General features: G+C 39.5%; 1 protein-coding gene across 5 annotated transcripts in view; it reads left to right on the top strand.

Moving 5' to 3' along the window:
* The window catches only part of LOC130428073 (uncharacterized), a 34,968-nt gene that overhangs the window by 2,017 nt on the left and 17,688 nt on the right, over nt 1-15,263 (top strand). For 2 of the 5 annotated variants that reach the window (XM_056755917.1, XM_056755918.1), the window contains exons 2-13: nt 104-233; nt 427-594; nt 1,072-1,209; nt 5,963-6,111; nt 6,301-6,404; nt 6,494-6,683; nt 6,798-6,929; nt 7,026-7,169; nt 13,906-14,044; nt 14,122-14,275; nt 14,354-14,490; nt 14,618-14,728. In XM_056755917.1, the coding sequence (XP_056611895.1) occupies nt 104-233; nt 427-594; nt 1,072-1,209; nt 5,963-6,111; nt 6,301-6,404; nt 6,494-6,683; nt 6,798-6,929; nt 7,026-7,169; nt 13,906-14,044; nt 14,122-14,275; nt 14,354-14,490; nt 14,618-14,728 (1,696 nt within the window). Of the gene's footprint in view, nt 1-103; nt 234-426; nt 595-1,071; nt 1,210-5,962; nt 6,112-6,300; nt 6,405-6,493; nt 6,684-6,797; nt 6,930-7,025; nt 7,170-13,905; nt 14,045-14,121; nt 14,276-14,353; nt 14,491-14,617; nt 14,729-15,263 lie in introns of those variants that run through there. The other 3 variants (XM_056755920.1, XM_056755919.1, XM_056755921.1) reach the window with 2 other exon arrangements.

Raw genomic sequence — 15,263 nt, 5'->3', positions numbered from 1 at the left:
TCCTAGACCAAACCTCCTGGAATTTTTATTGAATACCCCTGTTATATTGTATGCTGTATTTATGTTTGTATGAATGCATTAACATTTCAATTGTTTATTTCAGATGGAGAAAATATACAAATTACTGGAGAAATTCAGATTGGAAGGATTCTACAAAAGATTCCTTGACTTTGGGATTAAAGAAGAACAGGATTTTACTGACAGTATCAATGAGAAGACCCAAAAAGATTTAGGTACGAGTTTTATAAAAGTGATTTTGTGATGCATTATAATTCATGTCTGTATACAAGATGTCATGAACACCACTTGATTCATTAGGGATAACCATCAACTGCAGTTCCGAAGGGTGTATGTAACTCTCTCACGTGTTTCCATGAAAATGAGCACCTGCTAATTTTGTTCTGTTGAATGTTTTTTTCTTCGAAGGTTTATCTCAGGCAGAGATGGCTCGGTATCAAAACATGATCGCTTACTTGCAAAGAATTGGCAGTACACATACTCCAGAGATGCAACAAATGCCTGTCATGAAATCGCTTGATGCATTTCATGTATTCTACCGATATCCAAAATGTGCTGAGAGGCAAGAGATCACCGGTATAGCCTTATAAACCTTACACTTAACAAACAATACAAAATTAAAGTTCCTCACTTTACTGTAAAGGCCAAGCTACTTTGTACTATCCTAGTAAGATATAATTTTCACTGGATTTGATAATTTCAATTATTTAAATAATGAAAAAAAGAATATTTTTGACTTAAATTATCTGTCCTACTTTTACATGTTGCAGAAAATGAAGATTCCATAAACTATACAATTAAAGAGCCAAATAACATAGCCCGTAATTTTTCTTACAATTATACCTACCTGCTTTGTTGAATTTAAAACTGACCAAGTGAACCCCAGATCGTATCATTGTAATTATGCATTATTATTAATCTTTATTTATAATATATTATTCTCATTTATTATTTGATTGGAGTGGTACAAATTGGCTTAGCAGCATGATATAATGGAAGGCCCTCACCCAAGCTTTAAACTATTTCATAGATAATCTTTTACTGCATCCACAGGTCTAGATCCCTCACAAAATACAGTGGACGACGTGATGCTTCGAATTTGCCACGAAAATAATGTTGATAGGCACACGTCTGTATGTCTTTACACTGCTGATGGTATGGCCTTGACAGATGATCCCTTTTTCAACACCTGTAAGTACTCTCAAGTTTGTCAAGATCAAACACCCATAAACAAATATCACTTACAGTGTTGTTTTCCATCCCCTAATTTTATTTTTTCACATATTGTACTTCAGATGCATGTTTGAGAAGGCATCATAAGTAGGTTTTCAATAAAAAAAATCGCATAAATATCTATGCTAGGGGTGGGCGATCTAGAAAAAAATTCAAATCACGATTTTTTTCCAGATAGATCACGATTCACGATTTTATCGCGGTTCTTCTTCAAGTTGGTTTTAAGACTATTTTGCAAATTAAAGGGGCTTCAATACAGCCAAACTAAGTCCCCATATAAAAATATACTCTTTACCATTTATATTATGAAGTATATTTTAATCAAGTTAATATTTAATGCAAGTGCAAGACCATAAATCAGCTGTTAGCAAAAAACTTTACATTTTGAATTTTGTTTTTCATCTTGTTGCGGCACTCGGAGTAAAGCTGTGGAATGGACGTGGAGGATAAATATTTTTGGCTGGGTATTTCGTAACGTGGATCCACGACTTTGAGCAGTTTTTTAAAGCCCTCATTTTCCACAGTCTTTATGGGAATCATGTCTTTGGCCAGGTAAAATGCGACCGCGTCAGTGACATCTTTCCAGCGCTTGTTCATTCTGTCATACGGATACGGAGTTCCTTTCTCAAATGGTTCTTTCGCTAAAGTCGTTGTTTAAGCCTTTTAGTTTCCGTATGCTTGGTTGTACCTGATTTACTCGCGTGGGATCCCTTTATAATTTGACTGTCGGCATACTCTTTCAGTCCCTTTTATTTTGAGGTGGTTAAAAAGGTTCGTTGTGTTGCCTTACGACGCTCGAATCTTATCATTGCCACATTTGCAAATAACTGTTGTTTGGGCCGTGTCAGTTTGGGAAAACCCAAACCATTTCAATATTACTGATGTAGAATTTTTTTTAGGGACCAAGTCCTCCGTGTTTCCCTCCATCTTCACTGACCGCGTCACTTAATCTTACTGAATTCACAAGCAACGTATACGAGCTTGTTTACATGGCGCAATCTATCGCAAGTATGTGGACGAATTCTATAGAACACTACTATATAGGACGATTTAACGATTTTCCCGAAAAAGTGGATCGTGCAGTCATTTTAATCGTTCACGATCTAATATCGTCATATCGCACACCCCTAATCTATGCTGTGTTTCCCGATAACGTTGTCTCTTAGTGCGCTACGGAGGTTATAAAGGTACAGCTTAACTCAAGTTATACCTTCTCTAGACGTTTTCCCCGAACCATACCTTTCGAGGTTTCATAAGGTAAACCTTCTTAAGTGCGACGTTAGCAGGTGCTGTCCATGGCGGTGGTGCTGAATAGGTTGATATCGATGCCTCGAGAATCTATTGTTCGCTCTACCTCGCGTTACTTTAGTTGGTAAAGTATTGAGAGAACAATCTTTATTAAAAAGAAACGCTTTAGAAATAACATAAATTGCATTTATCAGGGCTCGCTTAAGTTGCATAAATAAAGAAATATGTGTGTATGTATTTATAATTGTTCAAGAGTGCGATCCCACACCCTCACAGGCATAAATTTTCTGTGTTAACCAGCTACATTATCTGGCTGTTTGGCTTCCCTTGTTTTTGAAAGGGTAATTTATAGAGTTGAGCCGGATACTCGGCTGAAACGAGTATCCGGTACGGATAAAGCACTTTTGCCGAGTACGAGTATTATACGAGTCAATATCTGTGCTCGGATTGAATAAAAATCCTCATTGGGTAGCTGACTTTGTCTGCGTTCTGTGATAGTCACAGCGCCCCTCCCCTACACATATACAGATGTATTGTGTTGCTGACTGTGTTCGCAGCTCTCTCTCTCCCTCAGTCACTCAGGTTCGCGGGTCTTTTCCGTTCACGTTTAGGGTTTCTTCAGCTTCAGGTTTGTTTTTTATTTCGGTTTGTAGTACTTACTTATTAACCAGTAGAGTTTGGTAAACGTGGGGTTTGTTCAGACGTGGTGCTTGGTAGAATGCGACTCGCGTTGCGTCTCTGCCTGTCTTTTTTAAACCGTCAGCTGGCTCTAACCAGTTTTTAATTAAAAGTTAAAAAAATAAAGTTATGTTAGGATGAAAACTCTTGTTCATTACATTTTACTTCATAATCGCAACCGCATGTGTTGTATTCATTGTTGCAAAACTTATTCTGTATATAGTTAGTTTGTCATCGTGATCAAAACCATTGATCTGAAGCTCAATGCTGATGCTGTCATGTAAATATTTTTCTAATCAGCATTAAATATAACAATTTCTGATCAACCCATATCAATTGCATGCTTAAAATAACATACCGGTTAAAGCCCCGCCCATCTCAAGACAACCCGACCCAATTTCCGGGTTAAATCCCGCCCACTTTCTGGTTAGGCCCCGCCCAGTCCGAGTACAGATACGGATACAGATAATTCATATGGTTAACAGATACAGATAATGCTGTACTCGCTCATCCCTAGTAATTTATATTCTCACAGTTTGCCATCGTGTGTTAAGGTTCTCCACGATCCTGTTGATTCACATTACTGGCATAAATCACTCATTTGTGTAAAGGGATAAGTAGGGATGCACTGATACCATTTTTTAAAGAGAGAGTACTGATATATTTTTTTTCTGTTACTCACCTATACCGATACCTATAACCTGTCATGAATAGCATAAGGAGGAAAACAAGGAGCGGATCCATGTGCAGTAAATTATGTTTAATGCTAGATTCCAAAATCACACAATGGGGTAAATCCAGGAAGGGTACACGACATACACACAAACAATAATCCAGCCGAGACAACTGAACACTAGCGCTATATATATATATATATATAAAATGTAAAAAAAATTATGATAAGTAGCACAATTTTACTAGCACATTCACTTCAGTTTGCTAAAGTCAACAATATACTCTGTGGTCGAATTATAAAAAATTCAAATGTGAGTGTATTATAACTTAGAGATAACTTAGTATTATAACTTAGAGATAACTTTATATTATAACTTAGAGCATTTGTTTAAGTTAACCGGACTTTTATTTTGACGGATCGCCGCAAATGGTATTTGTTGATGTGTTGGTGTCCTCCTGCAGTGAAACGCTGTCTTTGAAAGCTTCGGAAGCACAATGCATTCCGGTTCAGTACACACAACCGCACAACTTTTCTCACATAGTCACGCAAACAACCAGAATGCGTATTTAAACAGTATCTAAATATTTCGTTTGCTGTTATGTTAACGGTTCAATGCTGATTTCTTGTTAGATTTCTGTGCCATTCCGCGTTAAACAGCAAATTCTGTTTTTATGCCTGGATTCCTACCGCGTTTTCTCCGTGGGATACTAATTTTGTGTAGAATTTTCTCTTCTGACATGGTAGCCAGGGGATTACATTGTTCTCTAATGAAATTGTGCAAACACACTAACTGGCTCCGTGGACGGGGCAGTCTTTGATTTTAAGAAAACTATTCACTGTCTCACTCCCATTGTTTGACCAAACTCCCCATAACATTTATTCCCTTTATGTAGACTACGCCTTAACTGTCAAATGGTTTGCCAATTGATGGGAAAATAGGCTGTAATTAAAACGCTAACAACCATCACTGTATGATCATTTTATTCATTAAAACACTTCAATAGCCTACACTGAGGGTATTAAACCAGAGTATTTTATTTGTAAAATTAAAACTGTTAAAGTAAAAATGTAAATTTAGGACTAAATATAATTTTTTATTAAATTAAATTAAATTAAATTTGATTAAATTAAACTCTGATGTTGAAAACTATGATGTTTTGCATGAAGAGTCTTTCGTTTGATCACATTTATAAAAGACAGATACAGCTGTACAATAATTTCTGAAAACAGATGACCGCCTGATTGTGTACGCGGGATGGAACTTAAGCACGGGCACACAATACATCATCGCATTATCTCTGCATAACTTGATTCACAATAAGTTTGTGTGGTGTGTAACGTATTTACATTGCTAACAAAACACCGACATATGCCCTGCATCTTTTAGCTCTGGGACCGCACCATCTATGTTTCAAGTGATCTGCAAATCCAGCTTTATATCCACAGTTTATTTAACAATCCTCACGGAAATGCAGTGAACAAACAAACACAGCTGAACTTCGTGAATGGAGCAGCACATTCAGTGTTTCCCATAGGATTTTGACAGACTTGTGGTGCTGGTGACGTCACTAGTGTTAGAACTATTTTTGACAAGAGAATGTTCACAGAGCTGGAACGTCTTTAAAAATAAACTTTAACCACGCATTCCTAATATCGGAATCCGAAGGAAGGTTATGCAGCGACTGTGTTCTTCCACAACCAGCGATGGCAAAATATTTAACTAACTTTAACAGCATGTTTGTTCATTGCTTGCTCGCTCTATCTGGTTCCGCACCACTGTTGATACTTAAGTTCTGTCATGCGAGAACCATTGAGCGGGTCTAGATATTTTTCAATATCATTGATATTTTTCTGTGGAGGCTGTATTCAACCTATCAATGTCGCCACTTTACCCCACCTTTAATTCACTTTGGATAAATTGTCTGCTAAATGACTAAATGTAAAATTAAGTTTTAACTTCCAAATATTGTTGAATTAGCACCTGCTAATACTGAAAAAGTTTTGTTTTCCCTTTATTTAATTAAACTGCTGTTGTGTAGCATACCGTTCCATGTTCCATTCTGCCTGTTACTTTAGTTTCACTGCATGCTTTATATTTTTTTAATCAAGGGTCTTTGAAAGACAGACATATTGAGAATGGAAGTGAACTTTATGCCATATTTACACCAAAAGAAAACCTAAAAGAGTTACCTAAGAGAGACATGACCAACATTAAAAATGAAGGACCGGATGTCATTCGCTGTCACATAATGTTACAGGTACTGATGTATAATCAATTTATTCAGATGGTTTTTATGTGTTTTTGGATTTATGCTGTAAAGTGAAGTGTTTTTTATTAAAGATCCTTTGTTTTAGTTAATTAAAATAAATATAGGATTAATCTTTTTACATCTATAATTTTAAGTATTAAGGGAAAGTGTTTTTTCTTTCCCCTACTTGTTAAATAGGGAGATTTTGAAATCAAAGTTGACTTGGAACATGATACATTGAGAGAGTTGAAGTGGCGGCTTTCTCTGGAAAGTGGTATACCAGTCTCCGTTCTTCACTGCAGGTCACTAATGAATTACATTTTTACCATTTCTACAGTACTATAACTAATAGAGCAATGTAATGCTTTTACAAACTTTTTTCTTCACACAGAAATTCGTCAGATCTTTCCAGAAAGCTGAGTACCTTTGAAATCACTGAAGATTTGGTTCTACAGTTCTCATTATCAACATTTGATCATGTTAAACCAGATTTAAGTCTTCTCTTCCACAATGATGTCAAACCCTCAGTGATGCAAACACAGAAAGGCCTGAGTGTTTTTCTGTCAACATTGTATGCCATTGTATGTTTAAACCATTGTATATATATTTTATATATATATTTTCTTTATATAAAAATATATATTTGTATATGTATTTGCAGTTTGTTATGTTTTTCTTATTTTCCCGGATTTTAGAAAGAGAATCACTTTGGAGGAAATTTTAAGAAAGTGATCGCATACATTCGCAAATTGAGTGGATGCAATGCTTTGGCTCAGAGTTTGTACCAATTGATTTGTTTGAATGCACGTATATCAAGAAACCAGAAGGTATTTATGATAAAAAGTTAAAAATTGTGATTTATTATTTCTAAATAAATAGTATCTCCAGGCATTGTGAATCTTAACTTCCTTTTTTCATTTCAGATTGCTGTTGTTGAGGGTCTGTACTTTCTCTTCAGAGAGTTGTTACCAGATCTAAATGATACATCAGGCCCAAAGACTATTGAGGATTCTGACGTTTTTGAACAGGCAAACATCTGCTGGGCTTACTTGATCCATCAAGGAGAGGTACATGTTTTATTTTTGTCCACATAATTTCTTGACAAAACGTCTTGGTTACATATGTAACTCAACTCAACTCAACTTTATTTATATAGCGCTTTTTACAATTTTCATTGTTACAAAGCAGCTGTACATGAGACACATTTAATACAAGTATGAATTCTAAAGCAGCCCCCCCAGCCAGGCAGATGCAAAACAATATGCAAACGGTGGTGAGGAACCCAAAACTCCCATCGAGGAAAAAAACCTCAGGGGAACCCAGGCCCAACCAGGGGATTCCAGTTGCTCCAAAAGCTGCTGCCTCTGCACAAGCTCAACAGTGCTTGCACAACAAGGCTTAATAAAAATATAAAAATTAAGGATTAAAGATTATCATTAACAATCTAATAGCATTTGAAATGTTGTAGGAAAAACAAAGTTGTCGCGTCCTTTATCCAGCTCTATCCTCTTAGCACTTGTCAGGTCACCGCTTCCCATTCTCAGCTCTGCCATCAGGTCTGGGCATGAACTGCATCCTGCGGTAACCTTGGAACAAAGAGACAAGACTGGCTGAGAGTAGAGTACTGTTCTGCACTCTTTGATGCAACAAGTACATCATTTGTTGTTGGATGTGTTCCTGGTTCCGGTTGATCTAAATAATGCAGCCTAAATCCTCTGAGGATTAATATTATGGAGGTGTAGTGTATGCAAGATTAAAAAGATGAGTCTTTAGTCTAGATTTAAACTGACAGAGTGTGTCTGCCTCCCGGACCGTGCAGGGAAGAATATTCCAAAGTTTAGGCGCTAGATAAGAAAAGGATCTACCACCTGCACTTGATTTTGAAATTCTAGGTATTACCAACTGACAGGACCCCTTAGGGCGTAATGTACGTGGAGGTCTGTAATACAATAGATGTTCATTCAAATACTGCGGCGCTAGACCATGTAGGGCTTTATAGGTAATAAGCAAGATCTTAAAGTTAATGCGATGCTTTATAGGTAACCAGTGCAAGGTTGACAGAACCGGGGTTATATGCTCATACTTTTTTGTAAGTGTAAGAACTCGAGCTGCCGCGTTTTGAACCAGTTGCAGTTTTTGTAATAGGCCCGCAGGGCAACCACCTAGAAGTGCATTACAGTAATCTAGTCTTGATGTCATGAATGCATGAATTAATTTCTCTTCATCTGACAGTGACAGCATATGACGTAATTTAGATATATTCTTAAGATGGAAAAATGCAATTTTACAGGTGTTTGCGACATGGCTTTCAAATGAGAGAGTACTGTCGAATACAACGCCAAGATTCTTAGCTGATGACGAGGATTTTATGGAGCATCCGTCAATCGTTAAGCAGTATTCTTGGTTGTTATGCATAGCAGTTTTCGGTCCAGTAAGTAACACTTCTGTTTTGTCCGAGTTTAGTAGTAAAAAATTGTTTCTCATCCACATTTTTAAGTCAACTATGCAATCCTTTATTCGATGAAACTGCTGGGTTTCATGAGGCATCGAGGAAATATAAAGTTGAGTATCATCAGCATAACAGTGAAAGCTAATTCCGTGTCGCTTTATTATATCTCCTAGAGGTAGCATGTATAATGCGAAGAGCAGGGGTCCCAAGACTGAGCCCTGTGGTACACCGTACTGGACTTGTGATTTGCGGGACACCTCATTGTTTATTGCTACAAATTGAAAACGGTCGGATAAATAAGACTTAAACCATTTCAATGCTATTCCGTTAATGCCGACGTAATTTTCGAGTCTATGTAGAAGTATGCTGTGGTCAATGGTTTCAAATGCAGCACTGAGGTCTAGCAGCACCAATAACGAAATACAGCCACGGTCGGACGCTAAAAGCAGATCATTTGTAACTCTGATTAAAGCAGTCTCTGTACTGTGACATGCTCGAAATCCAGACTGGAATTCATCATTAATGTCATTCCTTTGGAGGAAGGAGCATAATTGAGTTGAAACTACTTTTTCCAGAACTTTAGATATAAAAGGTAAATTCGATATAGGCCTGTAATTCCCTAGTTCTTTAGGGTCGAGTTTGGTTTTTTTTAAAAGAGGCCTTATAACAGCCACCTTAAATGCTTTAGGCACATGTCCTAATGTCAGAGATGAGTTAATAATACTAAGAAGAGGATCTATAATTTCGGGGAGCATTTCTTTCAGTAGTTTTGTAGGTATAGGGTCTAGCATGCATGTTGATGATTTAGATGATCTAATGATTTTAGACAGTTCATCGTGATCTACTGTAGAAAATAATTGCAATTTATCCTTAGGGGTGCTGAAGTTAGTTTGTTCAGCGGATTTCACTACAGGTCGCATTGTTATAATTTTTTCTCTTATATCTTGGATTTTACTCGTGAAGTAGTTCATAAATTCATCACTGTTATGCTGATAATCAGAATCTGACGTCGATGACGACTTATTTTTTGTTAATTTAGCCACGGCGTTAAATAAGAACCTAGGGTTGTGATGGTTTTCCTCTATTAGTGTTGAAAAGTAGGCGGATCTAGACGTTTTTATTGCATTCCTGTAATTTCGAGTACTATCCTTCCATGCTATACGAAATACCTCTAAATTCGTTTTCTCCATTTTACGGGATGCTTTTTTTAGAGTCTGAGTGTGTTTTTTATACCACGGTGTTGGGCTGCTATTTTAAATTTTCTTTAAACGCAGAGGAGCAACTGTGTCTAATATTTCCGAGAAAGTAGAGTTAAAATTTTCAATAGTAGTGTCAAAATCGTCAACGTTATTACTCATGCTAGATATTTTAGACAATTCAGGCAGATTATCGAGAAACGCATCTTTGGTAGTTGAAGTAATCGTTCTACCATATTTGTAACAAGGAGTTTGATTTGCAGCCGTAGGCCATTGAAGCAAACATAGTATCAGATAATGATCCGAAATATCTTCACTATGCTGAACGATTTTAACATCGTCCACATTTATACCATAAGAAAGTATTAAATCTAAAGTATGATTACGAAGGTGAGTGGGTCCCGACACATGTTGACTAACGCCCATTGAGTTAAGAGTGTCTTTGAAAGCCAGTCCCAAGGCATCTGTATCATTGTCTACATGGATATTAAAGTCACCGACGACAAGGACTCTATCTGCGGCCAGTACTAGTTCTGATAAGAACCCACCAAAATCTTTAATAAAATCTGTGTGGTGCCCTGGAGGCCTATATACAATAGCTAGAATAAATTTTAAAAATGTTTTGTCCTTAGTATTAGGTGTCGATACGTGAAGTACCATGACTTCAAAAGAATTGTATTTAAAATTAGACTTCTGAGAGGTAATTAAAGAATTATTGTAAAGTGCAGTGACACCTCCCCCTCTACATTTTAGACGAGGCTCGTGTTTATAGTAATAATCATGGGGAACGGATTCATTTAGAGTAATAAAATCATCTGGCTTAAGCCATGTTTCTGTCAAACAAAGCATGTCTATTTTATGATCGGTTATCAAATCGTTAACAAAAAGTGCTTTATTTGAGAGAGATCTAATATTAAGCAATCCGAGTCGTAACAGCTGATTATCTGTATTTTGTTCATGTTTGATTTGTTTAACGTTTATTAAATTTCTTTCAAGAGGTTTACGCAATATCTTATGTTTGCTAATCCGGGGGACAGACACAGTCTCTATTTTATGTTGTTTGTAAAGAGGGATTTTTATTACATTTTGTATATTTTGTGTATTCTGTAACGTGAGACGGCAAGCAGACAGTTGGTTAAGCCATTCTGTCTCCTTCCTGACCTGGGCCCAAGGTAGTCAGACTTTAGCATTATTAAGACTGTGTTCCAAATTTCTAGAGAGGAGGGAAACCCCATCCCAGGAGGGATGGAGACCATCTCGTTTCAACAGGTCAGGTCTGCCCTCAAAACTCTTCCAGTTATTTATAAAATCTATATTATTCTGCAGGCACCACTCAGACAACCAGCCATTTAGTGATGATAATCTGCTATAAATCTCATCACCACGGTAAGCAGTAAGGGGGCCAGAGAATATTACAGTGTCTGACATCGTTTTTGCGAGCTCACACACCTCTTTAATATTATCTTTAGTGATCTCCGATTGACGGAGTCTAACATCATTTGTGCCGACATGAATAACAATCTTACTGTATTTACGATTAGCCTTAGCCAGCACATTTAAATTTGACTTGATGTCAGGCGCTCTGGCTCCCGGTAAACATTTGACTATGGTGGCTGGTGTCTCTATGTTAACGTTCCGGACAATAGAATCACCGATCACTAGGGCACTTTCAGCAGGTTTCTCAGTCGGTGCGTCACTGAGCGGGGCAAACCTGTTCGAGACTTTAATCGGAACGGTTGAGTGATGTTTTGTCCTGCGACTATGCCGTCTCACCGTCACAAAGTTTCCCAGCTGCAGGGGATTTTCAACCGGAACCGAGCTGTGTGCGCTAACATTGCTCGCATCCGAAGTGTTTTCTACAGTCTTAACACTCTTACTATCCTCAAATATAGATTGGATGCGAGACTCTAATTCTAAGATCTTCTCCGTCAGCCTAACTACTTCCCTGCATTTATCACATGTAAAACCCTCGCCGCTGACAGAGAAGGCTAAACTAAACATATGACATGAGGTGCAAGTAACAAGTCTTCTCGTTGTGAGAGACACCGGTGCGAGAAGATGCGCCATTTGTAGGAATATAACCCCCTAGTGGATGGGGCCCTGGCCTGTGCAATGGTTTCAGGATCTCCTCGTCCCGTCCAGAGACCAGACATTCAGGCTCCAGAGGTCTGGCCTTGGATGCCAGAACGTGCCCATCCCCTGAGAGAGCAGGTGCTCTCTCAGGGGAATGGGCCAGGGGGGAGTAGTTGTTAACAGCACTGGCTCCGAGAACGAAGTGCTGTTGGGCCAGTATGGGGCAACCAGTAACACTTGTAACACTTGACAATGGGTGGTGTCGTGAGAGGCAAAGAGGTCTATCTCTGCCTGTCCGAACAGCACCCAAATGAGCTGGACTGCGCGGGGATGGAGTCGCCACTCTCCGCAAGGCGTATACTTACGAGAGAGCGCGTCGGCTGTCTGGTTCAGTTCGCCTGGGATGTGTGTGACCTGCAGGGAGCAGATCCACAGGAGGAGGCGTCGGACAAGTCGTGTTAGCTTCCTTGAGCGTATGCCACCCTGGCGATTGATGTACGCTACAGCTGTTGTCCTGTCCAGGCAGACCAGCACGTGCTGGCCCTGCACTAGAGGCCGTAGCCTTCTCAGCGCAAGCAGAACAGCCCACAACTCTAGGCAATTGATACGCCAGCGTAGACGGGGGCCCGTTCAGCGCCGCGGTACTGCGTGCCTGTTGCACACTGCGGCCCACCCCTGCAGCGAGGCGTCCGTCGTCACCAGGACGTGCCTCGTAACCTGCCCAAGGAGAACCCCCGCTCGGAGGAAGGTCATGGAAGACCAAGGGGTTATGGTGCATCGGAAGCAGGGCGTCACCCCCATGCGCCTGCTGCCAGTGTGCCACACTGTCCTCGGAACTCAACTCTGTAGCCAGTGTTAGGGTGTCTCATGTGCATCAATCTGAGAGGTATTACCCCCGCGGAGGTCGGCATGTGTCCCAGGAGCCTCTGAAATTGTTTCAGGGGGACCGCCGACTGCCTGAAGTGTTCAAGGCAGTTCAACACTGACTGGGCGCGTGCTGCGGACAGCTGCGCCATCATGGTGACAGAGTTTAGTTCCATACCGAGAAAGAGGATGCTCTGCCTTGGGGAGAGTTTGCTCTTTTCTCGGTTGACCTGAAATCAAAAAAAAATGGCCCCCGGGGTGGACGGGAACGTTCAGGAGAGCAAATCGGGGTGCGATCGGTCCGTGAGCACTTGGCTGGTGGGTTTACGTACGCAGAGGACCCAACATCACTAATGCTGCTAATACAGGCGGACTTCGGGGCCGTAGCCACCGATGTTCCCGTAGGAAGACAGACAGCCGTTACCACAACTTCTGAACAACAATCCGCCCGCAGTGCGGGTAAGATGTGTCAACGAACGCTGCTTCAGCATGCTGGACGCCCAGACACCTAACGCAGCGATCGTGTCCATCGATGAGGGTGCAGCACCCAAGAGAACAGCAGGACATGCTGCGCTGGAGAATGCTCAGTCCTGAAAAGGACCTTTTTAGGAAAAATCTCTAACACCTCCGTAACCGGCGAGACGCCCAGGGGAAGGTCGCTGCAGGTAGGGACGATCCGCTGCTCCATGTCGTAGATCCGGCAATGTAGAAGAAGAAGAATTCATTGAATTTGTTTGTATCGTAGTCATGAGCGAAGGCTTTGAAGAACTAAAGGTAAATGAATGCTGCACACCGGCTTCGTTTTATACCGGACATCCGGGGGCGGAGACCGGCATGCAAATTTCATTCGCCAAATTTCATTGGCCTTTTCTATAGTAGTCAGAGTTGATTGGTTCTCAAGGTCGAACCCCATCTGTCGTTCTCGACACAACGTCGAGAGACCAACAGAAATGGAACTTTTAAATACACAATTAACATATTTTCATTTAAATTTACAAATCAGACCTGACAGGGCTTGTGCAACGATGCACAACGTAGCTCTTAAAATATAGGATGGAAAAACTCTGTATATACAATAATGTGCAATATATTTTAATAAACTATCCTTTATTCATAGATCGATTAGGCAGTGATTTTAGAATTTTATAATTTTCTAAAAATGTAGCAAGTCTAAATTTGGTAATGGCAAACTAATTTAAAGCTGTTTCATTTTTTAAACAGAATGAGAATGCTGATATGGAGAACTATGCTACAGTTTCTCTGATGGCATATCCTACAGGATGTCGAATGTCTGAGCCTGTGAGAATACCAGGGTTTTCTGAGGTCTTGGAAAGGTCATATATACTGGAACAAATCAAAGGCAAGTCAGATGTTGGTTTCTACCTTTATTGAGACATCACTGCATTTCTAATGCTAAACAAAGTTTGTCTTTTGTAGAGGAGACGCGAATTCCAAACTGTAGCGAGAGCAACCTACAGTTGTCTGCAATCCAAAGAGCCACAGATATTGAAAAGATTTTGCTCAGTCAGCCAATGTCATCAGGAGAGTTCCATTTGTGGATCTGCTGTCACAGTGCTCCAAAAAGCTTTAAGTAGGCCAAATTGAATTTCTTAAAAAATAGCATTAATTAAACATTTTGTGTATTTTCTAAAAGCAAACAATATTATAGCTTTCAGGTTGAACAAAAGAAAACGTTCATGGAAATGTATGAGGATGCCAAACAGTTTGACCATTTGATTGTGACTCCACCCCTGCAACTGCTTGCAATGGGAACTATGGGACCCCGATTGGTGTTTCTCCGAGAGGGTACAGATGAATCTTTAAAATGTTGAAAGCGAAACTGTAACTGTTTGAAACCCTGAGTTTGCACATTGGAAATTCGATGTACAGGTAATGTAATTACATTCTAATCCAATGTTATTTACATTTACAGATAACCTAGGTCTTTATTTTAGCAAAGAAAAGGGAGCTCCAAATAAGATTGAGGTTTACGACTGTCTGTCTGGAAAATGGTTACTGAAAATGTGGAACATCTGGCACACATGTGAGTGTATATTTATATATATATACACAGTTGAAAGAAAAAGTATGTGAACCCTTTGGGCTTACTTGGATTTCTTTATAAATTGGTCATAAAATGTGTTCTGATCTTCATCTAAGTCACAACAATAGAGAAACACAGTCTGCTTAAACTAATACCGCACAAACATTATACGTTTTCATGTTTTTATTGAACACAACATGTAAACATTCATAGTGCAGGGTGGAAAAAGTATGTGAACCTTTGAGTTTAATAACTGGTTGACCCTCCTTTGGCAGCAATAACCTCAACCAAACGTTTCCTATAGTTGCAGATCAGACCTGCACAACGGTCAGGAGAAATTTTGGACCATTTCTCTTTACAAAAGTGTTTCAGTTCAGCAAAATTCTTGGGATGTCTGGTGTGAATCGCTCTCTTGAGGTCATGCCACAGCATCTCAATCGGGTTGAGGTCAGGACTCTGACTGGGCCACTCCAGAAGGCGTATTTTCTTCTGTTGAAGCCATTCTGTTGTTGATTTACTTCTATGCTTTGGGTCG

Source organism: Triplophysa dalaica, chromosome 8, assembly GCF_015846415.1.
Source record: "Triplophysa dalaica isolate WHDGS20190420 chromosome 8, ASM1584641v1, whole genome shotgun sequence".
NCBI classification, from domain to species: domain Eukaryota; kingdom Metazoa; phylum Chordata; class Actinopteri; order Cypriniformes; family Nemacheilidae; genus Triplophysa; species Triplophysa dalaica.
This window is presented reverse-complemented; position numbering and strand designations above follow the sequence as displayed.